Source organism: Bos taurus, chromosome 10 (assembly GCF_002263795.3).
Source record: "Bos taurus isolate L1 Dominette 01449 registration number 42190680 breed Hereford chromosome 10, ARS-UCD2.0, whole genome shotgun sequence".
Lineage (NCBI taxonomy): Eukaryota > Metazoa > Chordata > Mammalia > Artiodactyla > Bovidae > Bos > Bos taurus.
The window spans coordinates 61200541-61228469 of NC_037337.1; the positions used below are offsets into that span (position 1 = coordinate 61200541).

At 36.3% G+C, this 27929-nt stretch overlaps 1 protein-coding gene across 3 annotated transcripts in view; it reads left to right on the top strand.

The window, feature by feature from the left end:
* SECISBP2L (SECIS binding protein 2 like) overlaps positions 1 to 27929 on the top strand; it is a 60763-nt gene that overhangs the window by 18181 nt on the left and 14653 nt on the right. For 2 of the 3 annotated variants that reach the window (XM_024998056.2, XM_059890868.1), the window contains 13 exons: positions 788 to 1020; positions 1311 to 1335; positions 1687 to 1802; positions 10368 to 10502; positions 11973 to 12053; positions 12582 to 12749; positions 13022 to 13163; positions 16348 to 16517; positions 17277 to 17409; positions 19009 to 19171; positions 21309 to 21529; positions 22498 to 22652; positions 26678 to 26897. In XM_024998056.2, coding sequence (XP_024853824.1) covers positions 788 to 1020; positions 1311 to 1335; positions 1687 to 1802; positions 10368 to 10502; positions 11973 to 12053; positions 12582 to 12749; positions 13022 to 13163; positions 16348 to 16517; positions 17277 to 17409; positions 19009 to 19171; positions 21309 to 21529; positions 22498 to 22652; positions 26678 to 26897 — 1962 coding nt within the window. The remainder of the gene's footprint in view (positions 1 to 787; positions 1021 to 1310; positions 1336 to 1686; positions 1803 to 10367; positions 10503 to 11972; positions 12054 to 12581; positions 12750 to 13021; positions 13164 to 16347; positions 16518 to 17276; positions 17410 to 19008; positions 19172 to 21308; positions 21530 to 22497; positions 22653 to 26677; positions 26898 to 27929) is intronic. The other variant, XM_024998057.2, reaches the window with a different exon arrangement.

Consider the following 27929-nt stretch of genomic DNA (forward strand, 5'->3'; position numbering starts at 1 on the left):
TGATTCGGCATTACCAAGTAAAGTTGAACATTACATGTAACCCCTAAGCCGACCGATATTTACCTTAGAGAAACCTTCATGTGCACACATACATACTCTTACATCTATATAAGAATGTTTACAGAAGTACTGTTGTTGAGAGCAAAACCCTAGAACAACCCAAGTGTCCCATCAGTGATACAGAGGACAAAGGCACTCTGGTATATTCATACACAGGCATTCTAGATTTCAGTGACCTTAATGAATTACAGCCACAGGCACCAGAATCTCAAAACCAATCAACATTTGAGGGAGAGAGCAGCGTCAGGGGGAAGCAAGTCATAGAAGAATGTGGACATGTGATTCCATTTTTATAAAGGTAGAATTGCAAAAGTACATAGTGTATGTTTTGGAAATACAGAAGTCCACAGTAAATCTATTTTAAAAAGTGAAGGAGTGATAAACTCAATTCCGAATAGCCCCTGAGGGAGGAAGAGAATAAAGTGGTGGAGGAAGCATGCAGTGGACTTCAAAGGATTGGTGATGTTTAAACGGATGATAGTGGTTTGTTTTAATTATATAATATTAAATACACAAATAGTTATGCAGATACTCGCTTCATAATAAATACATGTTATAAAGCAACTTGTCAGGAGCATCTTCTGCCCATCTTTTCAAAAAGTTTCACACCTGTTTTCTTTGTTTACAAAGTTAGATATTGTTCTTTTCTTACAATTTTAATGATAATTTAAAAGAATTGGTCAGCTTGTTCCTCAAGAGGAGTTGTCACACTTTCCTTGCCTTACAGATTTCCCATCAGACATCGCAAACAAATCTCTCTCCGAGAGCTCTGCCGCAATGCTTTGGAAGGCCAAAGGCAGGAGGAGAAGAGCCTCCCACCCGACTGCCGAGTCCTCTAGTGAGCAGGGAGCTAGTGAGGCCGACATTGACAGCGACAGTGGCTACTGCAGCCCCAAACACAGCACCAGCCAGCAGCCTGCTGCCGGGGGGTCGAGAAACCCCGATGCTGGCTCCGTCAGCGTATGTGACGCTTCTTTTATCTTCTCACCTGTCATCTGTGTCAGTTCTTTGTGTCTTTGCCTAAAGCTGAAGTATCTATTTTCATTAATAGTTCTATAATATGATGGTTAAAAATATGTTTTGTATGTGTTACTATTAATATAAAAATACTCACTTATGGAGAAGTATTTTTCTAAGATTATAATAAGCGTGCTTCACAGTAGATGGAATTGTGAAATGTTTTACAAGGTATATGGTGTTTACTCTTAAGCAGAAAATAATTGTTTTTTTTTGTTTGTTTCTATTTTTAGCATGTGGACTCATCTATATGTGCAGGTACTTACTTTCTGCATAGTGTTTTTGCTCTATTTTCTTCTCCGTCCATGTCACAGTTTTGCTTTTAAGCATGAAGCTTGCTGATGCTGCAAAAAAAAAAAATTAGAAGTCTTCCAAAGAAATGCAAGTTAATTTGAAAGTATGGTTTTGTTGATGAAGTTGGGAAAATGTCAGCTGGAGGTATTCTGCAAGTTGACACTTAACATTACCAAGAACTGGAATGCCACTTAAAGTTTATGGAAATTTTCCAGTGTTACATTTAGAATGAGTTTCAACACATGATGTTAGGGGGCACTTTAGGTTTTGGTATCTTTATAATTAAATTATATTTTAAAATCTCATTTATTATAGGTGGTGTAAATTGGTCTAATGTAACTTGCCAGGCAACTCAGAAAAAACCTTGGATGGAAAAAAATCAGACATTTTCTAGAGGTGGAAGGCAGACTGAACAAAGAAATAATTCACAGGTAATTTGGATTAGGTTGGAGAAATAGGTGTGAGAAGAATTATTATAAATTGTGGCTTTGAAGAGCAGTGTCCTTAATTTTTGGCATGCATGTTGTGTTTAACATGGTAATCTGTAACTTTGAAGTGGTTTAGGGAATAAAACTATTATTTAAATAATGAAACAGAATAGTAACATGTTGAATAGATGGGATATATATTGTACCATTTTCTACTTTTCTCTATTTAAGACATGTATTTGGATATTTTATAACTTAAAAAAAGAATACAGTCCTGCTTCATCTTCTGTGACTTTTTCCTATCTATATAAAAAAACATAAAGCATATTAATGCCTTAAATATTGATTTTTTTTAGACCTTCAGGACTGCAGCCTTGTCCATGTCTTTACTTGACTGTAAACACCACAAACCATGCTTGGTGCTTGTTGTAGTACCACAGTGATGGCAACCTCATGCTATAATGTGGCCAGACTGGGTAGCTTCCTGGGTTTGGGGAGCAAGATTTAGCTAAAGTACAGCAGAGCAAGTTATATACAGCCACAGGCTTCCAATAACTATCTTCCTGCATTGGTTGTCTCTGAAATCAGGGAGGCGTTGGTTGGTCAGTATTTTTCCTTTTTAAATTTTTAGATAGCATTCCTGGATTTCTTAAATCTTGTTAATGGGAATTAAAGTTACCATATGAGTAGATCTAGATGAACTGAAATAGAAGTAAGTTAATAATGGATCGAATAAACCAAATTCTTGCCTGTGCCTTTGCCTCCCTGAAATGAAGTTCCCTAGCATTAATTATGCTGTCAGGAAAACAAGGAGAATAGTGCCCTCTTCCCTACAGTTATTGCAGAAACGAGTCATTGTTGTTTGTGGCAGGCTTGTGAAGCAGTCTAGCTTTATTTGATCAAAAAGAGCTGAAACAAGAATTGTTTATATAGATTAGATAAACAGAATCTGTGGAATGTTTGGTCAAGCACTAAAATTTTATCTGGAAGTTGTAACTGCTAGACCTGCCAAGCGTGCAGTCTCTGCATTGGTGCTTTTGGTATCAGTAGTCCACTAGAGAGTAAATGATACTGACACAGAAAAATATTTTACCTCTGCCTCTAAGCTAATGAGAAGACAAAACAAAATTACGGAACTGCGTAAACATTTGTTTATTTTGTATCTCTTCATTCCAAAAGAACTGGAGCCAGATGTTGAACAGTGTGTTTTCTTTTCTACTTCTGAGGCTTTGTTGTACTTTTCTTAAGTGTGCAGTTGTTTGCTTTTTTGATAGGCAGAATCTTTTTTCTTTTAAGTCAAAATATTTTCCCTTTCCAATTTCTGATTGTTTTAAGGCTTAAAAAGCCTTTTAGAAATGTATGGACGTGAGTCTGAATGAACTCCGGGAGTTGGTGATGGACAGGGAGGCCTGGCGTGCTGCGATTCATGGGGTCGCAAAGAGTCGGACACGACTGAGCGACGGAACTGAACTGAACTGAAATATTCATTTGTATTTTCTGCTACTTTTTTACAGTGTAATGTTTTCAAAACTTTTATCCAAGGTTTTCTTTTGAAGTGTGGTACAACCTAATGATGTCAGTTTTCACAATAGTTAACCAGTTATCTTAATGTTGTAATATATTAATTTTTTTCTGATTTACTCTTTTAGTCACCTGCTAATCTCTTATGTTTTAGGTTCTGTTTTTGAGCTTTTTCCCCATTTATTATTAGATTTGTACACCTGTACCATGTGGTTTTAACTACTGAACAGTGAAATGATTTTTTACTACTTTTACCAGCGTCTTTAACATTTGAAACAGCAGGTTTTTCCCTATACTCTGCTGTAGCCTTAATTGTAAATGATAGAGTCTAAAAATTTAAGTTTTATTTTTTGAATAAAATAAAAATGGTTTTATTTTGTGAATAGGTTGAAAAAAATGTGTGAAAAAGGTTATACAACAGTCTCATTTGCATCCTGTCTCCACATGTTTTCTCCCCTTACCTGTACCTGTGTATTTGCCCAGAGTTTCTCCATGTCATTATAAGTAAAAATATAAGTATGTATCTCAAGTTTTATTCATTCTGTTCTGTTCACATCTTTTAACAAAGTAGATAGATATTTTGTTAGAGATATTGCTGTATTATACCAATTTTCTACAATCTTTTTTAAAAGACAAAAGTAGAGAAATATTAATACTTCCCAAGTTATTCTGAGGCCAGCATTACTCTCATACTGAAACCAGATGAAAGAAAACTGCTGACTAATACAAAGTATCCCTTGGTACCAGTTATATTCATTTCTAGGTTTTGAATATGGAGGATATTATCTAAATCTGTTTGATTGTTTTTTTTTTTTTCCCTGAGTTTTGGATAGTGTGTAGCTGGAGTTCTAAAAGCTTGAATAGAATTCTTGAACAGTGAGATACCTGTAGTGTGAATCAACTTTTAATTGTACTTCTGCCTAATGTGCTGAACTGGGACTAACTCATACCACAAGTAAGGAAGAGAGTTTAGAATAATCAGAAATGATTGAACAAACTTTTAGAGCACCTTGAAACAATAGAAGCTTTAATTAATATGCAGACTGGATAGAAAGTATGGTTTAACTAAGCCCTTTTGGGCCTTTAAAAATTAATTTATGTGAGTAATCCATAAATACATGTTTGTTGTGGAAATTTAAAATATACAGAAATATATGGAATAAAGAGTTGTGATTTCCCTTCATTTAAAAAAAAAAAAAAAAAGAAAGCACAGTCTCAAAAAAAAAGAAAAAAAAAAAAAAGAGATATTGCTGTATTATTTACTCAGAGGGTTTCTGCACTTTTTTTTTTTTTTTAATGCAACTCCTAATGTTGTTGGGGCTTCCTTTGTAGCTCAGTTGGGAAAGAATCTGCCTGCAATGCAGGAGACCTGGGTTCGATTCCTGGGTTGGGAAGATCCCCTGGAGAAGGAAATGGCAACCCACTCCAGTATTCTTGTCTGGAAAATCTTATGGACAGAGGAGCCTGGCTGGCTACAGTCCATGGGGTCACAGAGTCGGATACGACTTAGCGACTAAACCACCACCACCACCACCACCACCACCACATGTTGATGCATCCTTGTTATTTTCGGAGTCCTGTTGATGGACACTTTAATTGTTTATAAACTATTGCTGTTGTAGATATGCTACAGTGCTATTTTGAAATCTGTGTGTAGAGCAGTAGAATATATTCCTGGATAAGTATTGCTGAGTGAAAAGGTGAAATCACCTCTGTTATTTGGTAGATATCACCAGATTGTGCCAGTTTGCATTCTTAACAGTCATGTGGCGAGTGCTTATTTCCATAGAGCCTCAGAAACCATGTGTTTTCAAGATTTTGGATTTGTGCCAGTTAGGAGAAATAGTGTATTCATGTAGTTGAGCATCTTTCCATATGTTTAAGGACCATTTGTACTTTTCTGTGAACTTATGTTCTTTGCCCATTTATTGTGTTTTGACCTTTTTCTCTGTTTTTGTACATTTTTAAATCAGTTTGATCAGGCTGTTACCAAATTTAAAGAAATTTTAAGAGCCTTTAGTCTGTTATGAGTTGCAAATATTTTACTAGATTTTCATTTTTATTTTTGACTTTGCCTAATAATTGCCATGCACAAGTTTGTTTTAAATACTGTTAAGAAGTTGATTTTTTATAAAGAAATTTGTCTGATTTCCTCTAATGTGTTTATGCTCTTGTGTTTTTTACATTTAAATCTTTATTCCATTTAGAGTTTGTCTTAATGGATGTTGTGAAAAATGGGTCTTATTTTGTGTTTTTCATGTGGCTACCCAAATCTCCCACCACTGTGAATTGACAAGTCCATTACTTCATCTATTTGAGATAGCCACCTTTATCACCTATTAAATTTCCATACATTTTGAAGTCTTGTTTCTGGATTTTCTGTTTTGTTGTTTGGTTGTTAATCTATCAACTTAAGGAGAATGGACATCCTTTATGATGTGGCATCTTTCTAGAAAAAAAATACATCATTCTCTTTTTGAGTCACCTTTTTGTGTTCTTTAGAAGTATTGTATAGTTTTCTGAAAACAAATTTGTACATATTCTTCATATATTAATTCTTAGTGTTTTTGTTATGTAAATGGAGCATGAAAACTTAAATCTTTATATATTAATTTTATGCTAGTCATTTAAGAATCTTAATATGTATTTGTTATTTCTGCTTGGTTCTGTTCTGTATGCCCAGTCTCTGTTAACAAAACTCTTTTAGAAGAACTTAAAAAAACAAAGGTTCATTTCAGGAGGTAATTGAAATACTTGCATGTTTGATCCCCATGAACTTTGTTGGAACCATTAGTTGGGGATTTTAATTTAATCCTCAAACTTTGTCTCCAAGAATTAAGTTGCATTTATTTTTTAAAAGAATTGTTTTTGTGTTTGTAACGACATTATATATTAGCTGTGGTTTACAAGAAGGCTAACATTTGAGGTAATGCTGTTTGGAAGGTAGATTTACATGTACTTTTTTGTGATAGTGACTGTACAAAGGAATGAAGATTTTCACTCAGGAATTATTCTCTTGCTTCCTATTCATCCCTGTGTTGGGGCTTGATTGTTAGTACTCATTTCAGTGTGAATAATTTATGTGAATTAAGTCGTTTCTTTGGTACCTGGACATTGTAAATTGTGTTTGTTTTGCCATCCTTGTGTGAGCTTCTTTTCATGAACCAATTAAAAAAAAACTGTATTATGAAAATTTTTAAACAGACATTAAAGTTGAAATAATTTTATAGAGAACATTCATTGCTAGATACTACCAAAGATTTTTCTAAAATTGGCTTCATCACATGGTGTATTTTTCTATCTGTCTCTCTATCCATGTTCATGAGGCTGTTTTAAGATGAAGTAAATATTTAAAACCAAGAATCTGTTGGGTCCTTGGAAAATTATCTAGTTTCTTAACAGGTGCTTATAGGTTATAGGAAGTAGCCCAGTTTTCACAATAGATCCTCTAAGGAAGAATTACATTTACTGTATGACTGTGCTCTAGCTTATAGTTCTGCCATACAACCTACTTCCCAAGAGCGTATAAAAATTCTGTTTCTTATTGGCAAGTCTTCTTAGACCAGTTGATTAGCATGAGAATTGCCAGGTGCTTCCAGGGCTTTTTGTGCATATTTTTGATTTCATATCCAAAGCCTGTATACCAGCACCTGCAGTCCAGGTCCACTTCAAGTTCTGTTTATTATTAGGATTCTTGAGTAACTGGTAAAGAACACTGTATTTTTCTCATCTTCTCTAAAGTGTCCTGGTTAAGAAGGGCATTTCATATAAGTTGCATTGGGTACTTAAGAGAGGGAACTTAATTGTCTTAAGATAATGCTTTTTCTTACTCTTAGTTCTTTGTGTGACAGTTGAACAGTTTGCAGATGTATTAATAGGATAATAATTTATGTGACTGAAATTTTTATTCTCTTAAATCTGTATTCTTAGAAACAACATTTAAAATTTTTAATATTTCTTAGGATTAAAAAATACGAAAGCTGCAGATATTAAAAGATCTAAAATAAAATAGTTTTTTGTGAAAAGGTAATGCATAGTTTCTGTCAATGGTAACATCATTCAAAACTAGTGCAATGTCACAACCCCGATATTGACATCAATGTAGTCAGGATTCAAAACAGATCCATTACTACTGGGATCCCTTATGTCACTCTTTTATAGCCAGACTCCCTTCCTTTCCTCACCGGCTTCTCCTTAAACTCTAGAATCCACTAATGTGAATCTACTAATCTGTTTCCTCATTTTATGATTGTGTCATTTCAAGAATGCTGTATACATAAACTGATACAGTCTTTTTAGGATTGACTTTTTTCACTAGTGTGGTTTTCTGGAGATTCCTACAGATTGCTAGTTATATCAGTAGTTTGTTTTTATGATCACCTACTGTTTTATAGGGTGAATATACCACATGAGTTTATACTCTTAATGAAGGATATCTGGGATGTTTCTTGTTTTTGGTATTACAAATAAAGCCAATATAAGTGTTCATGCATGGGGGGAAGTTCAGTTCAGTTCAGTTCAGTCGCTCAGTCGTGTCCGACTCTCGCGACCCCATGAATCGCAGCACGCCAGGCCTCCCTGTCCATCACCAACTCCCGGAGGTCACTCAGACTCAACGTCCATCGAGTCAGTGATGCCATCCAGCCATCTCATCCTCTGTCGTCCCCTTCTCCCCCTGCCCCCAATCCCTCCCAGCATCAGAGTCTTTTCCAATGAGTCAACTCTTTGCATGAGGTGCCCAAAGTACTGGAGTTGCAGCTTCAGCATCATGCCTTCCAAAGAAATCCCAGGGCTGAGCTCCTTCAGAATGGACTGGTTGGATCTCCTTGTAGTCCAAGGGACTCTCAAGAGTCTTCTCCAATACTACGGTTGAAAAGCATCAATTCTTCGGCGCTCAGCCTTCTTCACAGTCCAACTCTCACACCCATGCATGACCACAGGAAAAACCATAGCCTTGACTAGACAAACCTTTGTTGGCAAAGTAATGTCTCTGCTTTTGAATATGCTATCTAGGTTGGTCATAACTTTCCTTCCAAGGAGTAAGTGTCTTTTAATTTCATGGCTACAGTCACCATCTGCAGTGATTTTGGAGCCCCAAAAAAGTAAAGTCTGACACTGTTTCCACTGTTTCCCCATCTATTTCCCATGAAGTGATGGGACCGGATGCCATGATCTTTGTTTTCTGAATGTTGAGCTTTAAGCCAACTTTTTCACTGTCCCCTTTCAGTTTCATCAAGAGGCTTTTGAGTTCCTCTTTACTTTCTGCCATAAGGGTGGTGTCATCTGCATATCTGATGTTATTAATACTTCTCCCAGCAATCTTGATTCCAGCTTGTGTTTCTTCCAATCCAGCGTTTCTTATGATGTACTCTGCATATAAGTTAAATAAGCAGGGTGACAATATACAGCCTTGACGTACTCCTTTTCCTATCTGGAAGCAGTCTGTTGTTCCATGTCCAGTTCTAACTGTTGCTTCCTGACCTGCATGCAGGTTTCTCAAGAGGCAGATCAGGTGGTCTGGTATTCCCATCTCTTTCAGAATTTTCCACAATTTATTGTGATCCACACAGTCAAAGGCTTTGGTATAGTTAAGAAAGCAGAAATAGATGTTTTTCTGGAACTCTCTTGCTTTTTCCATGATCCAGCGGATGTTGGCAATTTGATCTCTGGTTCCTCTGCCTTTTCTAAAACCAGCTTGAACATCAGGAAGTTCACGGTTCACATATTGCTGAAGCCTGGCTTGGAGAATTTTGAGCATTACTTTACTAGCGTGTGAGATGAGTGCAGTTGTGCGGTAGTTGGAGCATTCTTTGGCATTGCCTTTCTTTGGGATTGGAATGAAAACTGACCTTTTCCAGTTCTGTGGTCACTGCTGAGTTTTCCAAATTTGCTGACATATTGAGTGCAGCACTTTCACAGCGTCATCTTTCAGGATTTGAAATAGCTCCACTGGAATTCCATCACCTCCACTGGCTTTGTTCGTAGTGATGCTTTCTAAGGCCCACTTGACTTCACATTCCAGGATGTCTGGCTCTAGGTCAGTGATAACACCATCGTGATTATCTGGGTCGTGAAGATCTTTTTTGTACAGTTCCTCTGTTTATTCTTGCCACCTCTTCTTAATATCTTCTGCTTCTGTTAGGTCCATACCATTTCTGTCGTTTATCGAGCCCATCTTTGCGTGAAATGTTCCCTTGATATCTCTAATTTTCTTGAAGAAATCTCTATGGAAGAGATCTCCCATTCTGTTGTTTTCCTCTATTTTTTTGCATTGATCGCTGAGGAAGGCTTTCTTATCTCTTCTTGCTATTCTTTGGAACTCTGCATTCAAATGCTTAGATCCTTCCTTTTCTCCTTTGCTTTTAGCTTCTCTTCTCTTCACAGCTATTTGTAAGGCCTCCCCGGACAGCCATTTTGCTTTTTTGCATTTCTCTTCCATGGGGATGGTCTTGATCCCTGTCTCCTGTACGGTGTCACGAACCTCATTCCATAGTTCATCAGGCACTCTATCTATCAGGTATAGGCCCTTAAATCTATTTCTCACTTCCACTGTATAATCATAAGGGATTTGATTTAGGTCATACCTGAATAGTCTAGTGGTTTTCCCTACTTTCTTCAATTTCAGTCTGAATTTGGTAATAAGGAGTTCATGATCTGAGCCACAGTCAGCTCCTGGTCTTGTTTTTGTTGGCTGTATAGAGCTTCTCCATCTTTGGCTGCAAAGAATATAATCATTCTGATTTCGGTGTTGACCATTTGGTGATGTCCATGTGTAGAGTCTTCTCTTGTGTTGTTGGAAGAGGGTGTTTGCTATGACCAGTGCATTTTCTTGGCAAAACTCTATGGGGGGAGTAATATGCACTAATTATTACATTTTTGTGTTTTCATTATATTTACCTCATTTATCAAAGTTTTGGCCTTTTATAATAAATTATGCACTTTATGAAAATTCATTGAGTTGTATACTTTTGGGTACATTTCTGTATGTTACACTTCAGTAAAACATTTCACTTAATACATTTTCCCCCTCTTTTGGGGTTTATTTAGGTTGGATTCAGATGCCGAGGACATAGTACTTCCTCAGAAAGAAGACAAAATTTGCAAAAGAGACAAGATAATAAGCAGTTAAATCCCAGCCAGTCTCACAGAGGCGACCCAAATTCTGAGTCTCTATATTTTGAGGTACTTATTTCAAACTGTAAATTGTTACAGTAAATGTTCCCATTCAGAAATTAATTTTTATTACATTATGATAAGTACCTTTTTATGTCTTAACCCATCACTGCTGTTAGATTGTAAGTTACTTAGAAGTATTGACTCACGTTTTTTCTTGGTTATATATAGTTAGTCTAAACATTAGCTTTATTAATGTTTATTTTTAAATTTTTGTCATGAGTAGTCATCATTTTGAAATAACATGCAGAGATAGAACTTAATTTTATATAAATTTCACCTAATATGAATCTTCTCCCCATCTTTAATTATCAGTGTTGAGTCTCTTTTGTTAAGGCTTTCAAATTTGAAAATAGTTAAATCTGGTTAATTTGTACTGCTAGTCAAGGGAGTCTTGAGAAGGAAGATAAAAGGCTATTTTACTTTCTCTAATAGGCAGACGCTTTATATTCTAATGGCAGTGTTTTTATTACTTATTCATCTAACTGGCACTCATTGGAGGCCTGTTACGTATTTAGTAAGGTGCTCTGCATGATGCATTAACATGAAGAAACACACTACCCTTAGGGAGATTGCTGTGTGAAGAGCAATGTAGGCATGCACACACCTGGTGATTCTTAGGTGTGGTTAGAGTTGAGAGGAGTAGTAAGTTTTGGGTTTGAGGCAGGATAGGGTTAGTGTTTGGAATAGGTTTTAAAGAATGAGTAGAGTTTGTGTCAAGATGGTAAACAACATCCCAGGTAACTCATTTGAATAACTCATTTTTATTAACATAGTTTCTATAAAATGGCTTAATAGTTGCATTTTAAATATACGGAAGCCAGAGGCTAGAGATGAGTAATATGTTCCATAAACTTGATAATTGCCCTAAAGGACTTGAGAGTGCATCTGAAGTATTATATCAAGAACGGTACCTGTGGCAGATTTTTTATTTACACTTAATCATGATTCATTCCATAGTTATATTTGAAGATATTAGATAATTTTCAGTGTAAAGGTGGATATTGGTTAAGAAATTACTCTGAATAGGGAATTTATTTTTATTTTTTAACTTTTAATCTTATTTCTAGGTATATGTAGCAGTGGGACAGGGAATGTATTAATGAAATTCATATTAAGCCATTTCTTTAAAATCCAAATTATGTGAAATGTGATAAAAATCCTTTTTGAATTTCTTTTTATTTACTTTGGGTAATACCTTGGGTAGAATTATTAATAAAAATGGAGTTATAAATACAGAAATCCAAAGGATGGATGTGTGGATATGTCCTCATCCTTGAATAATTAAATTAGCTTTGTGTTAGCCTATGAGAAATGAGACTTCCTTTTTAAGACTCACTTAAAATAGTTCAATACTGAGTTAATTACTTGAGTTGATTACTTCCCCATTTCTCATTACTCTCAAGCATTATAAAAGGTTGTTCTTAAGAATTTATTGCTTTGGACTGTGTTTTTACTTAAAATGTGGAACTGTTTCAGGATCAAGATGGATTTCGAGAACTAAGTGAGAATGGAAATGCTAAAGATGAGAATATGCAACAGAAACTTTCTTCAAAAGTAGTAAGTGACTTTTTAAAAAGATAAGTAAAATGTATGAATGTCTTTTGAGCCATGATTGTGTTGGAAAGAAATACTACAGGGAAGTATAAAGACTTGGGCAGATGGTATTGAAGAAACACTGTATTTAGTACTGATTTAGTATTTTCAATGTAGCCAGAACAGACACTGTCCTTTGAAATCTGTAGTTCCATTTCAGAGAAGTAAATACCATTTATTAAATGACATCATGCGACATACAGTCCCTGCTAAAGTTTCCCCAGTTGTAAAACTTTACTTTGGAGTGCTTTTGTTTTTAGTACAGAATCCAGATGCTTATATCACCTACTGCAGTATGCTGTTAGGTCGCTATCATTTTCCAGTCTGCTAGTCTAGAATGGTCCTACCACCTCACTCTGTTCTTTATGACATTGAATCTTTTGAACAGTCTAGCCCAGTTATACTGTAGAACTTCTCACATTCTAGATTGTCTTTCCTTATGATTAGATTTTTATGGAATCACTAAAAAATGGTTTTCTCTGGTTATCATAGTTGGATGATTTACCAGAAAACTCACCAATCAATATAGTTCAGACTCCAATTCCCATTACAACCTCAGTTCCTAAACGTGCAAAAAGTCAAAAGAAGAAAGCTTTAGCAGCAGCCCTTGCCACCGCTCAAGAATATTCAGAAATAAGTATGGAGCAAAAAAAACTACAGGTATGTATTCATTTTTATGAATAAATATGGTAGTTTATTTGGTAAGTTTGAGGGAGAGGGTGGATGGAAGAGTGACAAATACAATTATCTTAAATTGCCACTTTTTTTTACCTTATCGCATGGCTTGCAGGATCTTAGTTCCCCGGCCAGGAATTGAACCCGCACCCTCCACAGTGAAAGCGTGGAGTCCAGACCACTGGACTGCCAGGGAATTCCCTTAAATTGTCACATTTTCATACTATAACAAAAATGTTTTCATATTTATCTTGCAGGAAGCTTTATCAAAGGCAGCTGGAAAAAAGAATAAAACACCTGTGCAGCTAGATTTGGGGGATATGTTAGCAGCTCTGGAAAAGCAACAGCAAGCCATGAAAGCACGGCAAATTACTAATACCAGACCTCTGTCATATACAGGTAATATTCATCTGAGCAATATGTTATTTCACTTTGGTAATATATTTTGGATATTGTTAATCTAAATTATATATACCTAAAAAAAAAAAAAATCCAGAGTCTAATTACTCAGCAGCTCCTCTCCTGCCACACTGTTACCTACCTTTCATTCACCCTAACCCCCAGTCTATCTTTAAAGGAGCGATCTTCTTCAAATAGAAGTTCAAAACTCTCCAGCAACTCCTCATCTCACTTGGAGTGAATCCGGAGTTCTAAGTCATATCTCAGCTGACCCTGTCACCTTTTGGCCCTCCCCACCATTCTCCCTTGGCACAAACTGCTTTAGCCACTTAGCCCCTTGCTGTTCCACAGACAGTTCTAATGTGCTTCTAGCGCAGTTCTTGAGGCTTGCTCTTTCCTTTACCTGGAACTCCCTTCCCTCAGACATCAGTATAGTGTGTTCCCTCAGGCCCTCTGGATTTCTGTTCAGATTTGTCAGTTGGTACATATCATTGACCAGCTTTGAAGGTAGCAGTAAGGACCACAAGTAATTTGGCTCTATAACTGTTAAATTATCCAATTTAAAACCAAATGGGAAACCTAGGAGTTCTGATCAAATTTTGTGTGTATGTGAGAGAAAGAGAGTGGGAAGGAGGGAGAAAATGATCTTGCTTTCTCCTGAAACAGTTCTTTTTAACAAACCTCATCAGAGTTAGGCTCAGCAGCTTTGAAGTGCTCCCTCATTTGTTTTCATAGTCTTTGTTTTAGGAGGATGAGGAATAAGATAAAGGAAAGAGAAAGGCACCAATAAAAAACACTGATGTTGAGAGGCAGAATTGAATTTTCTGTTTCTTTTGTTCCTATATAAAGGATCTACTGTTTTTAAACAAAAAGATAGTAACAGTTTATAACTTTAATTGTGTATGCAAAAGGTTTAAACCTATAGTTAATTACCCATCCAGTATGAACCTTAGCTTAGAGTAACTGTTAGTAAAACTAACATTGAGTACATTCTAGGCTTTAGAGTTACATGCTGTTGAGATGAGGAGAGTGGTAGTAACATCTTACTAAGAGTAAAGGAGCCTAGGAAATGGAACTGAGAGTTAGCAGTGTTCGGGGTCAGTGTGATCTAGGGGCTGCATGCGGGGGCTTTGGATTTGAACTATCTCCTGGATCCTGTTCTTCCATGTATTTCCTTGGCGAGTTATTTAATCTTCCTGTGCTTCAATTTCCTCATATTAAAATAGAGATAATACAGTACCTGCTTCAGGATTGTTTTGAGGGAATAAATGGGATGATACATGTAAAGTGCTCAGTAACGTGTAACTAATTATTTAGGGGAAAAGACTATTAGTCTGTGATATTTCAAGTGGCTTATTATATTACAACTTTGATTCATTTAACACATGTTACTATATACAAATGTAATTATCTACAAGCAAAGCATGGTGTCAGGAACTGTGGAATTACAGATATGATTATGATATGTCTGTGGTTAAGAAGATTTATAGTGTAGTCAGAAAGATATAAACACATAGCTCATAAAAAGCAGTGCTTCAGGAAAGGTGCTAGCAAAGTTTAATGAACTTATAGAAGAAAGAGTGATTTATGTCAACAGGGCCATATGGGGAAGATGTTATAAATGACTTCATATGTGATTTGAACTGGACTTTGAAGGGAGGGTAAAGTTCTTGAAAGATAGAAATGAGGTTAACCTCTAACTTGTCACCATGTTTAAATTTGTAAGGGTTGATTACAAAGAAATCAGCTTTCTTTGGAAGTCCAAAAGAAGGATAGGACTATGGCAGAGATGTAAAGGATTTTAAGAAAGTTAATAGGGTTTTTTTAATTGATGGAATGTGGCAACAAGTCAAAGATGACTCCAGACTCTCTGACTTAGAGCATTGTGTTGGTGGTATGGGATGATTCCAAATAGACTAAGGATCATGGAATAAGAATTTTCTTGGGAAGAACAGACTCTGGTCCTGTTGTATTTGAAATGTTAGTTAGGGACATCTTGGTGGTTCCTATTTAACATAGTTAGGTATATGCAGTTCAGGTTAGAAGTCAATAAATTTCAAATAGGGATGATTGTTGTAATTGGAAATATATAAGATTGTCAGGGGAGAGAAAAATTAGGATAAAAGATGTAGAACACTCAGATTTAAAACACAGAAGGAAAAAGAACCAGAAAAACAGGTTTGAGAAAAGGTAAGAAAAATAGAATGGAATGTAACAGAAGATGAGGATAGAATTTTCGGAAAGAGGAAGGATATGGTCTTTGGTAACACATGCTAAAAAGAAAAAAACGAGTAGAGCAAAGACTCAGAATTAGATTTGGCGATTGTAAAATTATATGTGATCTAGGCAATAGCAGTTTCAAGAAAGTGGGTAAGGCAGGGGCCAGATTATAATGATTTGAAAAGTAATGGGAAAGCCGACTATTTGGAAGTTACAGAAAGAGAGAGGGAGTTGGTGGTGCCTTAGAAGCCATTCAGGGGAGAGGTTTTGTTGGTTTGCCTGCCTTTTTTCATCCTTTCATGTAGAGGAGATTTTAACTTCTTCTGGGGAGTTAGGGAAGAACTTGAAAGATTAAAGGGGAAAGGGATAGAGCAAAATCTTTGAGGAATTAATCCTGAGATGGGATTACTAGCAGAAGTGGTTGGTGAGCCTTGAGTGGGAGTAAGGATGCCTGCCACCTCCTCTCAGGTGGCTTAAAAGCTTATATTGGAAAGCATCTGCTCAGGGAAGTAACAGGAAAGCTTTTCTGCTAGAATGAGGGGATTGAGATGATTAATAGAGGCAAGGTTTACTGAAGGATGGGCGGTATGCACTGGAGAATGAGGGTATCAATCAGGCATAAACGAATTGCTTGACTAGTACTGAAGAATACAGCTGAGAGGGAAAAGCATCATTTTTTACCTACAGGCTGAAATGAGGAGTGACAGTACTTACCTTATATAAGGGTCATTCTTAGATTCATTAGCAATAAGAAGAGGTACAGAGTTTTGAAATTTCAGAGGTAGAATGGTTCTTTGGAGCTGTATCTGAGGGACATTGCATGGCCAAATACTGCTTCTGCTATTATGATGTCAGTTTTCCACAAGAAGAGGATGTTCTTGTTCTTAGACGTTTATCATTAGAAATTTTGAAAGTGTGTGGAGTTGGCCATAAGAGTAAAACTAATGTTCTTGTTTGGTTTTAGTGGTCACTGCAGCTTCTTTCCACACTAAAGACTCTACTAACAGAAAACCTTTAACCAAAAGTCAGCCCTGTTTGACATCCTTTAATTCTTTGGACATTACTTCCTCTAAAGCAAAAAAAGGAAAAGAAAAGGAAATTGCAAAACTAAAACGGCCCACAGCACTTAAAAAGGTAAATCAAAACCTGGGGATGATTATTTTACAGGATAAATAAGGGTTTAAATCTGTTTTGCAAAATGTAGTTGTGGCATTTTAGCCAACAAATTATTGTGGAAAGTTTGTTAAGCATGTATCTTCATGATGACTAGTTAGTTAATTTGAGGTTAGGGTCTCAGCATCATGACTATTTTTCTGTGTTGACCAAGGCTCTGGAGAATGAGTTCTGTCTGTAAAGTTAAAACAGAAAAAATTAAACATTTAGGTATCCAAAAACTTTGGACCCTAGAAATCAGAAGCCTGAGGTTCTGGTACCAACTTAGTACTTAGTACTTAGTGTTTTGTTTTATCAAGCCTTTCTTATCTTTATCTTCTTCATCTTTAAGTTGGGGATAATATCTGCTCTCTTTAATTCAGTTTTGTTATTAGGAGGAGCAGGATGAGATAATATATAACCAAATAAATCTAATGTAACTCTGTGGTCTGGTTTCCACACTTTTAATTTTACCCATTTTGAGGAAAGCCCTAGTTTGTCAACTCGGATTTAAAGAATGAAGCAGATCTGGTTTAATAGCTTGTAGCATTATATTGCCTCCCTTTATTTTGGATATAGTACTTCCTTCAGCTTCACTGCCTAAAATTACATTTACATTTTTGCCAGTTTCCACGTAGCCAGACAAAATCCTCATGTCCTTTTTTTAAGTGTATAATAGTGAACATTTTAATCATTCAGTACATACTTAAAGAGTAATTTAAGACTGGTAATGACTTTTAGGTTATTTTGAAAGAAAGAGAGGAAAAGAAGGGCCGTTTAACTGTGGACCACAATCTTTTGGGATCTGAGGAACCAGTAGAAATGCACTTAGATTTTATTGATGATTTGCCACAAGAGATTGTTTCCCAGGAAGGTAAGATCACTCCTTTTCCCTTTCTTCTCGTAAAATGGTCCAGAGTTTTTTAATTGGTAGGTAACAGCACATCACTAGTTATTCTCCTAAATGTGCTCCATGTTTTATCTAAGTTTTTTTTTATGTTTGAGAGTTTATTTGGAAGATGCTTCTGTAAGGAGATATTTAAAGGAGGGGCAGGTGTTAATAGTAGGTCTGTGGCAGTTTTGAAGCTTAAATCCTGAATTTATTGTGTACTCTCATAATTATGATCTCACTAATGTCTCCTCTGTAACTGTCACAGCTCCTTTTGTCTTCTTTTATATCCAGAACACAGTTGGCTGTCTTTTCTTTGCAGGACTGCAGTTGACCCTTGAACAATGCAGGTTTGAACTGCACAGGTCCACTTGTACACAGATATTTTTCAGTTAATTTTGTGGAATTAACACATATGCTACAAAGAGAGAATTGTAAAGCTTGTTGCGGTGCAGAGTCCAGTTGGTTGATAGGATTCAGTCCCATACAGTGGGTAACCAGAACATGATTCCAAATGGGACCTCAGGAAAACTGCAAATGCCTTCAAAAATTTATACTACTGTGAAAGAAAGATTTTGAGAGAGGACTGACTAGGTCCCTTTTTCTACTGCTATTCTTCAAATTTCAGCAAAATATTTAAATCTGGTTTACACGTAGATGTAGTACCAATGTTCCATTGGGTTTAGAAAAATAAATTTACTTCTAAGAATTATTCCAATATACTTGGTTAGAATTCTTCTTTACTCTCAATTAAACATCTTTCCCTTTGTATTTAGGTGTTATCTAATTATCCATTCATTCAACAAGTGTTTTTGAATACTTAACTGTGTGTACTTTAATAACTGGAGTGGGGGTGGGAAGCTCAGGAAATGTAATAAAGCTGTGTAGTGGGCCGTCCCTGTTACAATAAATTTACAGTCTAGCAGAGAGATAAGGTGTATATATAATTTTGCAAATTAATGGACTGGACAAATACTAACTCATTTCCTGAGTTCATTTGTTTGAGAAGGAAGCAGTAACTAAAGGAAGCAATTGAGTCAAAAGATGACAAACGTGGCTACCTGAGCACAGGAGCAAAGACCAGATGAAAGAGAAACTTGGGTGGTGCTTGGAGGGTCAGGAGTGGTGTGGAGGGAATGGGAGAGGTAGAATCATCATTGCTAGCAGCAATGGGAATTTTAAGGCTGTTTAAAAAATTATTTCTAAGAAAGAGGTGGAAAAATATTAGGAGGCAGGTAATATGATCCGGAAAGAGGTGCAGAAGCAAATACGTCATTTTGTTCTTCAATTTAGATCCTCTAAGGGTACGTGTTTAGGTTACTTTGCCTTCTCTCATCTTTTCTGTGAAGACTTATAGGCTGTGCTTGATTTTTTTTCAGAGTATATTTTAAGACCTAATAGGAAGATTTGATATTTGTAGTATATGAGAAATGTTTGTGACAGGAGCAATGCCCAACTTGGTAGCTTCTGGAGAATTTGAAAGTGACACAAAAGATACTGCCATTCTAAGTTGTTTTGATTGGTGTAGGGCTTTTCAGCATTTGAAATTCCTAAATTCTTTCTCCTCACCCCACTTCTCCACAGATACTGGACTGAGCATGCCCAGTGATACATCCCTGTCTCCAGCAAGTCAGAACTCTCCATACTGTATGACACCTGTGTCCCAAGGCTCTCCAGCTAGTTCTGGGATAGGCAGTCCAATGGCATCTTCAACAATAACCAAAATCCACAGCAAAAGATTTAGAGAGTAAGTTTTAGTTTCTATTGAGGTTGAATAGTTTAAATATCTTGATTGTAGTCCTGAATTTAATACTGTTATTATTTCTTGGTGGGTTGAGCCAACAATACCAGAGATCTTTCAGATTTAGTTTAACAGCTGGTTTTATTATATGGAAAACATTTTATCTGTGTTCATTTGAAAGCGATTTGACAATAAATATTCTTTTTATAGCAACTAGTGTTCATCCCTAGGAAATTTGGCCTCTTAGAGCTTATCTATAAAATGCCATACTATGACATTTTCCCTCTCCAGTGCTTTTGCTTTTCGGTTTATATTGTCCTTCAAAAAAACTCTCTAACCAATGACAATTCTAAGACCCTACTATATGAAGTCAACCTATTACCTAAAGCTATTAGTTTTTAAGTGTATATTTCTAAGTTTTAAAATGCCATCTGTGAATAATCTTGAACTGACAGTCATTGCTCTGAAGGATTTGGGAATATGAACATTTGTGTGGATGAATTAATTTTACCTTTATTCTTTCTTGCTTATGAAAGAATCCCAGCGTAAGAGTAATGTGAATTCAAACCACAATGATTTGTTCTGTTCCTTTTTTTTATATTGCTGTTTTGAGCAAATACCACCTAGATTTGAAAAGTTAATTAGTTAAGTGTCAAATAACAGATATAGGGAAAATAAATACTTGGAGAATAAGATTTTGTTCATGTATGAAATAAACAGCTTGGAAGAAAAGCAGAATAAAGAAAGTTGCATTTTTGGCATTTTATTCTTTAATTGCATTCCTTAATTTTGTATACTTTATTAATCTTGTCTGGTTGTATCTTCTGTTCTGAAGTAATGTCATACTCGTATGTATTTAAACATTTTTCACATAAACATTAGAAAAACCTCCATTATTTTTTTCACTAGAGAATGGCAAGCCTGGATTTTCTCACCATATAATGTTATTTACAAGTGGCAATTTGCTGGCCTGGCATTCTTAGATTAGAAATTACCCCAGTTCTCTTTGTTAAATACCTACTTACGATAGAGATTATGGATGAGAACTAGCAAAGTAGAATATATAAGTAGTTTACTTTCATGGGGTCGCAAAGAGTTGGACACGACTGAGAGACTGAACTGAGCTTACTTTAACCTAAATGACTTCCTTACCCTTGAAATTAAGTACTGTAGTGGCTTTGCACTTCACCTCGTGTTTTCTGAGCTTTTGAGTTCAGTTCAGTCACTCAGTCGTGTCCGACTCTTTGTGACCCCATGAATTGCAGCACACCAGGCCTCCCTGTCCATCACCATCTCCCGGAGTTCACTCAGACTCAGGTCCATCAAGTCGGTGATGCCATCCAGCCATCTCATCCTCTGTTGTCCCCTTTTCCTCCTGCCCCCAATCCCTCCCAGCATCAGAGTCTTTTCCAATGAGTCAACTCTTCTCATGAGGTGGCCAAAGTACTAGAGTTTCAGCTTTAGCATCATTCCTTCCAAAGAAATCCCAGGGCTGATCTCCTTTAGAATGGACTGGTTGGATCTGAGCTGTGGCCATATGTTATCTCACAAAGAGCCCCATTCAGTTGCTTTGCCCAGTATAAGGGCATGTGACTTTTACCTTGAAGATCTCTTTGGTTTTGACTTCAATTTAATTACTGAATTCATCTTCTCTAGTCATAGATTTTCAGGGTTAGAGGGACCATGGAAGCTGTCATCCCTATTTTTATGGTTCAAGAAGCCAGTGCCTAGAGACTGTGATATATCCAAGCATGGATGAGGAACTGTTGGTATTAGGCATTTGGTTAGCTTTTATGAAATCACTGTGTTTCTTATTAGAGGCATCCTTAGTATTCATTGAAATAAAATAACTTTATGCTTTATCTCCTTACCAAAAAATGCCTGTTTTTATCTAATAGAAGGCTAATATTTGATTCATACCGTTAGGAATTTAGTAATTAGGTGTTTAGATAGTACTTCCTAGAGGTCTGTCCTTTACATAAAAGCCGATCTGTTCTAATTCAGAAGAACTCTGTTATTTTTCTCATTGATTGAAGTATTTAGGAGATTAAGACTTGTTTTTTTTTTAAAATGAAAACCTGTTGCTGGATGTATTTTTTTCCTAAGTAATTTTATAATTACCTATTTTTGATTTCCTTTACAGGTATTGTAATCAGGTTCTTTGTAAAGAGATTGATGAATGTGTGACTCTTCTTCTTCAAGAACTTGTCAGCTTCCAGGAACGCATCTATCAAAAGGATCCTGTGAGAGCAAAAGCAAGGAGACGGCTGGTTATGGGTCTCAGAGAAGTTACGAAACATATGAAGTTAAACAAGATCAAGTGTGTTATAATTTCTCCAAATTGTGAAAAGATCCAATCCAAAGGTATGAGCATTTTACTTTTGAAGTCACTTGATATTTGTATAGTATAATTGTGGACTATGTAGTGACTTTTAAAAGTGGAAGCCATTTGTCTTCTTTAGGAGAGTTTAGGTATAAAACATAGTATTGAATATGAGGAAAGAAAATGAAATATTTCACTTATTTCATTTTAATAAAATTGAGAACAGATTGTAAAGAAAATCCCCATTTATGAACCCTGGTGAAGGATTTAGGTTGAGCCAACCAAGTGTCCTCTTTGTTGTAAAAGTTTTTTCAGTAGAATTTATTTACAGAGATAAAGAAATGCACTCTTACAAGTTTACTACTTTAAAATTTTTTACATTACCCTTGATAGCTCTTTTCTCTTAAAAAGAATTAGGAAAAAGATGAAAGTTTCTGCTTGTGTTTATGGTGGAAATTTGTATCAGAAATCAGCGGTAACAGAGGTCTTTGGGTGAGCCAGCACACAAGTACTTTGTACCATGTCGTGCACCCTTTTTTGTCCTTTTCTCATGGAAGAGCCGCTTCAGATGATTGGAATAGACAGATGCATCAATAGCAGTAACAGGCATATTCTGCACAGGGGGGACATACTAGTAAAAACAGTCATTTATAATCCGTCTTCCTGCCTGTGATGGCTGCTTACATGAGCTGAGAGATTGGATAAAAGGCATCAGCTACTATTAACAATTTTAATTAAAAAAAATGAAAAGTATTTATTATATTGAAATTTGATTCCTGTTGTGCTAATCCCTGTGGAGAAACAAAAATACTGGCATTACAGGAATATGGTATTTAACTGGGGAGAAAGAAAATATGTACCTATAGCCATAGATAGGAAAATGTGTGGAACAGCCTAAGTGACCCCAAGCATTCATAGAATCCTTTGCTGCTGTGTCTTTTGCTTTAGCTCTAGGGTGCTGAAATAGCTTCATTTAGGAAATAACTAAAATAAAACCTCTATGTCTCAGGTGGCCTGGATGAGGCTCTCTATAATGTTATAGCCATGGCACGGGAACAAGAAATTCCATTTGTGTTTGCCCTTGGAAGAAAAGCTCTAGGTCGCTGTGTGAACAAGCTGGTTCCTGTTAGTGTAGTGGGAATCTTCAACTACTTTGGCGCTGAGGTAAGACTTAGAAGACACAGTCCCTCAGTGTCCTCGCCACCACCCCCATAGTACGTTTTCTTTGGATACATGCCAGTGTTGTGTTTGAGAATTTGCAGAAGTGATACGGTGACTCTCCAGGAATGAGTGGAAAATTCTTGAGTGTTACATTTCCTTTTTTAGTGTTGAAAGCATGTAAGTTAATCCTATAGCATTTTGAAAAGATTTTAGCTCATATTTCTGCCTCAGTGGGTTTTTTTTTTTTTTTTTTTTTCTGGGTTCAGATATGTAGTACTTGATAATACATATAATTGCTGGGTAAAGATGTCCAGTATTGTGTAATGTAAAATAATTTTCTTCACTTTATATGTTGGGTTTATTGTATGCTATTAGGAGTCAAGCGAGAAAAGAACCCTTTACTTGGAGAAGATTTTCCTTTAGAAAACCAAATTCCTAAACGTGTTGAGAGAATAGTTCTTCACCTATGATAGTTGTCTTCCTCTCATAGTCTGCTAACACAGACTTTGCCCATAGGAGCTGCTAAATGATAATGTTACTTATTTAGACTAATGCTTATTAACTGATATCATAAGATTGGTAATTTTTTTTGTTTTAATATGTGGGGTTCTTTTTAGTGCATTATTTGACTTCATTGTGATTTTTTACATTGACGTGTTTTCAGTTATATTTGTTTTAAATTGTATACAATCTGGTGCATAAAATAAGACTTTTATATGAAGTTGAAGCTAAAGTATTTTGTGCCACCGCTGATGAACAGTTTTCCCTCTTCTCAGCCATACTATTTGTGTATATTTAAGTGTCTCTTTCCTATCCAGTCACTATATTTGTATGGTCCCATCCCCCTATTTATTCAGTTTCTCTCTCACTTCCCATTAAATTTCCTGTGTACCCACCTACTCTGTACAGTCATGTGATTAATATTTGTGCTTGCCACAGGAACCCATGCTTTTCTCAGTTATAGATATCACACTGCCTTGCTGTAGTTCGTGTGTTTCTTCATGTAACTGAATTCCTTGCAGGCAGGCCCCTTGGCTTTGTGTCTGACAACCTTTTACATTAGTTGGGAATGAACAGGTGATAAACGTTTAATAAATTGCGTGGTAGATGTATATCTGCCTGCTGTGTGAAACTATATCTGAGGATGTGGATGGTAAACAGTAAATAGGTCCATGGTAGAGACACATAGGCTTCCCCAGGCGGCTCAGTGGTAAAGCATCAGTCTGCAATGCTGGAGGCGCAGGTTTAATCCTTGTGTCATGAGGATTCCCTGGAGAAGGAAATGGCAACCCTCCCCAGTATTCTTGCCTGGGAAATCCCATGGACAGAGAAGCCCAGCAGGCTGCAGACCATAAGGTCGCAAAAGAGTCAGACACAACCTAGTGACTAAATAAAACAAATGACACGTAATAAAAATGTAGTCCTTTTTTGTTCACTGTTCAAGTTTGTGGAATAGGATCGAGCTCAGGAAAAGTAGACATGTTTGTTTTTAACTATATTGACTTCTTACTGAATTAGATGTATTAAGTTATTTGAATGCTTTTATATTATAAAATGTTTGCCAGTTTTATTTGTACATTGCTTTACTTGCCTTTTCCATTGTGCGGTAGGTGAGTTACTGTTTACCAAACACTTTCAAAGAATGGAGGTCAAGGAAATACTGATACATGGTCAAGTGTGTCTACTTGCAGTAAATATGGTAGCCCGTCTAAGTTAAATTTACCATCTAGTAAGACTAACCTTTGAATTAAGCTTTCGGTCTTTACACTGCTACTAGAGACTTTTATTCCCTAACGGCTTCTCTCTCTTCAGTTGTGCTTTCTTTTCTGTCATTTTACTTCCAACAGTTTCTGTGTTTTATTGTATTATAAAACCAATGTAAATCTCAAAATTACATATCCATGTGCCTGTTTTCTTTGTTGGCTTCACTTAAGTGCATGATTTGTTGAATATTGCAAAGAAATATTTATGACATGTTACATGTTTTTAATGAAATCCATCCTCCGGTGGCTCAGACAGTAAAGCGTCTGCCTCCAAAGCGGGAGACCCGGGTTCAATCCCTGGGTTGGGAAGATCCCTTGGAGAAGGAAATGGCAACCCACTCCAGTATTCTTGCCTTGAAAATCCCATGGATGGTGGAACCTGGTAGGCTACAGTCCATGGGGTTGCAAAGAGTTGGATACGACTGAGCAACTTCCCTTTCACTCCTTCCTTGTTAAAATTAAGTAAATCCTGAATATATTTTTGATACTGCTGTCACCCACCTCTCTTCAAAAATCAAAACAATTAGCAACAGTGTTTATTGTACCTGCTGCTATAAAGAATTTAAGCTGCAGCTGGGTAAAGCATGCTACTTACGTTTTTTCTTCTCAAGTTTAATTTATAGAGACATGTTTTTCCATAACATTATGGCACTTTTTTTTACCAGGCTTTCATGTTATGGTTTGTACTTAAATGACAGTGCTTTATTTAGAAAAAGACAGTTGTACTGTACTTTCCCCCCATTTTCTAAAAACATAATTTTATGTACATAATTCAACATATTCTTATAGGTAGCCAGATTGTATCTGCCATCTGAAATTTTTTACTTAATGTGTGGGTATATATATTGCATTATGATACTAAATCAAGACATTAAGGAGGGATAGAATGTTGTTAAATTGTGATGTAAGAACCACTAAAAGGACCTTCTTATAGCTTAGATGGTAAAGAATCTGCCTGCAATGCAGGAGACCCGGGTTCGATTACTGAGTCAGGAATATCCCCTGGAGGAGGACATGGCAACCCACTCTAGTATTCTTACCTGGAGAATCCCATGGACAGAGGAGCCTGGTGGGCTACAGTCCATGGGGTCACAGAAAGTTAGACATGACTAAGTGACTAACACACACACACACGCACACACGAACCACTAAGTTGTTCTTTAATTATCCTTTTGTGACTGTGGAAACTTCAGTTTGCTTTAGATATTGTTATACCTCATAGTTACTGAAGTACAATTGTAATGCAATATGAATTTTGCTGTTTTACTAACACATGTGTGCTCCATTACTTACCATTTCACTGGGATTGATAATTCTATTCATGTTCATTCTGTTTTGCTGATGGAAGAACATCTGGTTAACTCTATATTGTATTTCTAGGTTCTTTATTCCGTTTTTATAATTCGCCTTTCATCGTTCTCACGGCCCAGCTAGCCAAACACTAGCTAGCCAATCACTTGACTTGTATTTGGTCTTTTTTAAAGCAGCATTCTTTCAACAAACAAACAAACATTATAGGGAGCTTTTAATTCCTATGGAGACTGACATCTCCTTCTGCATCCTTGGACATCACCCTGCATACACCCATTCTCTTATATTCGAACCCATATACTATTCTTCACTGCTCCCCAAACAAGCCTTGAACTTTATTAAGTCTGTGCCTTTGTTTATGGTTTTGCATGCTTGGCTAAAAACGCACTGTCTCCATCCCTCAAAGCTGTGCCAGATTTTCAAGGCATATATCAGGTGTTACATTGCTTTATGAACTCTTCACTGATACCCAGCAGTTAGATGTTTCCTCCAAAAGCTAAACACTTTGCACATTTCTAGGTATTTAAGGTATTGTGCCTTGAATCGTTATTGTCTCCTGTCCTCTCCTTTCAGCCATATAGAAGGTTCCTTGAGAGCAGAGTGGCGGTTCCAGTAGTCTCTGTACCCACTGTAGTGCTAGATGCTATAGCGTGCAGTTGTTGAATTAATAAACTCTGTTGAGTTAATAAACTCTGCAAGAACTTGAATATAGTGCATAATTTAGTGGCTAGTACTGAATCAGGGATTTGCTTCAGACTTGTGAGAATCAATAAGTTAAAGAGAAAAAAGAAAATAAGTTGCAATATTTTATAGAGTTCTGTGGTTTGCATACCTTTGGATTTTGTGCTGATGGAAAGTGTATCCGGCCCTGAAACAGTAGAGATATTTATTGCTAATGATAGTAATAAAGAGTATAACACAAAATGGACTAGGCAATATCTCTTCTTTTTCTAGAGCCTGTTTAATAAGTTAGTAGAACTTACTGAGGAAGCCAGGAAAGCATATAAAGATATGGTTGCCGCAATGGAACAGGAGCAAGCCGAGGAAGCCTTAAAGAACGTGAAGAAGGTGCCGCACCACATGGGGCATTCTCGGAATCCCTCTGCAGCAAGTGCCATTTCTTTCTGTAGCGTTATTTCCGAACCCATCTCTGAAGTAAATGAAAAGGAATATGGTAAGTTGTTACATACCACTTTAAATGACTGAAATTTTGAAATAATTTAATGATTAAAGTCATTTTTAAAATGACTTTCCATGACTACCTTTTGTTTCAGTTTTCTTGATTATGCAAATTTTGCTCACATATTTGGTTTCAAAATTGCATTAAACACGTCCATTGAAAGTTAAGAAAATATTTGGGGCTGAGAGTTTCTATTAGACCCTGAAATTAGTTACATTTCCAAAATCTTAAAATGAAAAAAAAAAATCCCAAGGTATTTAAAAAAACCAAATGTACCATTCTTCTAACCTATAACTAAGTAAATTCTAGGAAGTTTTATTCTAATACTTTATACTGTTTTTACTTCACTGTCATTCATATAAAAATACTTTCTGAACATCTACTTTGTGCCACACCCTCTCGGTATAGAGGAGAGATTAAGCCTAACATCATGTTTATTCTTGTGCGCTTTGCAATACAGTGTAGAGAAAGCTATTATCCAGATAATTGGAGAATGTGACATTGGGGCTAGGAGGTGATGAAGCCCTCATCTGTTTATATAGGTAAAAATTAAAACTATTAAGGTTAGGGCGTGTGAGACAGGTGAACAGCAATGGATGAAAGACAAAATTCTGTAGGTGAAAATCTGAAGAATTCTTACAGGAAGCCAAGAATGAGTGGTCAGAGGGTTTGTCTCAGAAGCAAAACATTAGCAAAGATCCTGATACTTTATACTTGACTATTAAAATTTTGTATCTAATAGCTAAACAAAAGTCCTGAATACTATTCAGTCTAAACTTAGCAAACCTAGACGTGTGACATTTGTCCTGAGTTAAATCTGATGGCAGTCAAAAAGAAATACAGACTAAATACAGCATTTATGTGTGAGATTTAAGGTAACAAATATTGACTGTAATCTGCATCTTAGTAGTTAGTTGCTTTGCCTTGTCTCTATAATACTTTGTACTAGAATACTTGCTCACTTTCTTGATCTCGTTTCTGATTCACTTCCTCGGTTCTTTTTTAAAAATAGTTTAGCCACCTCCT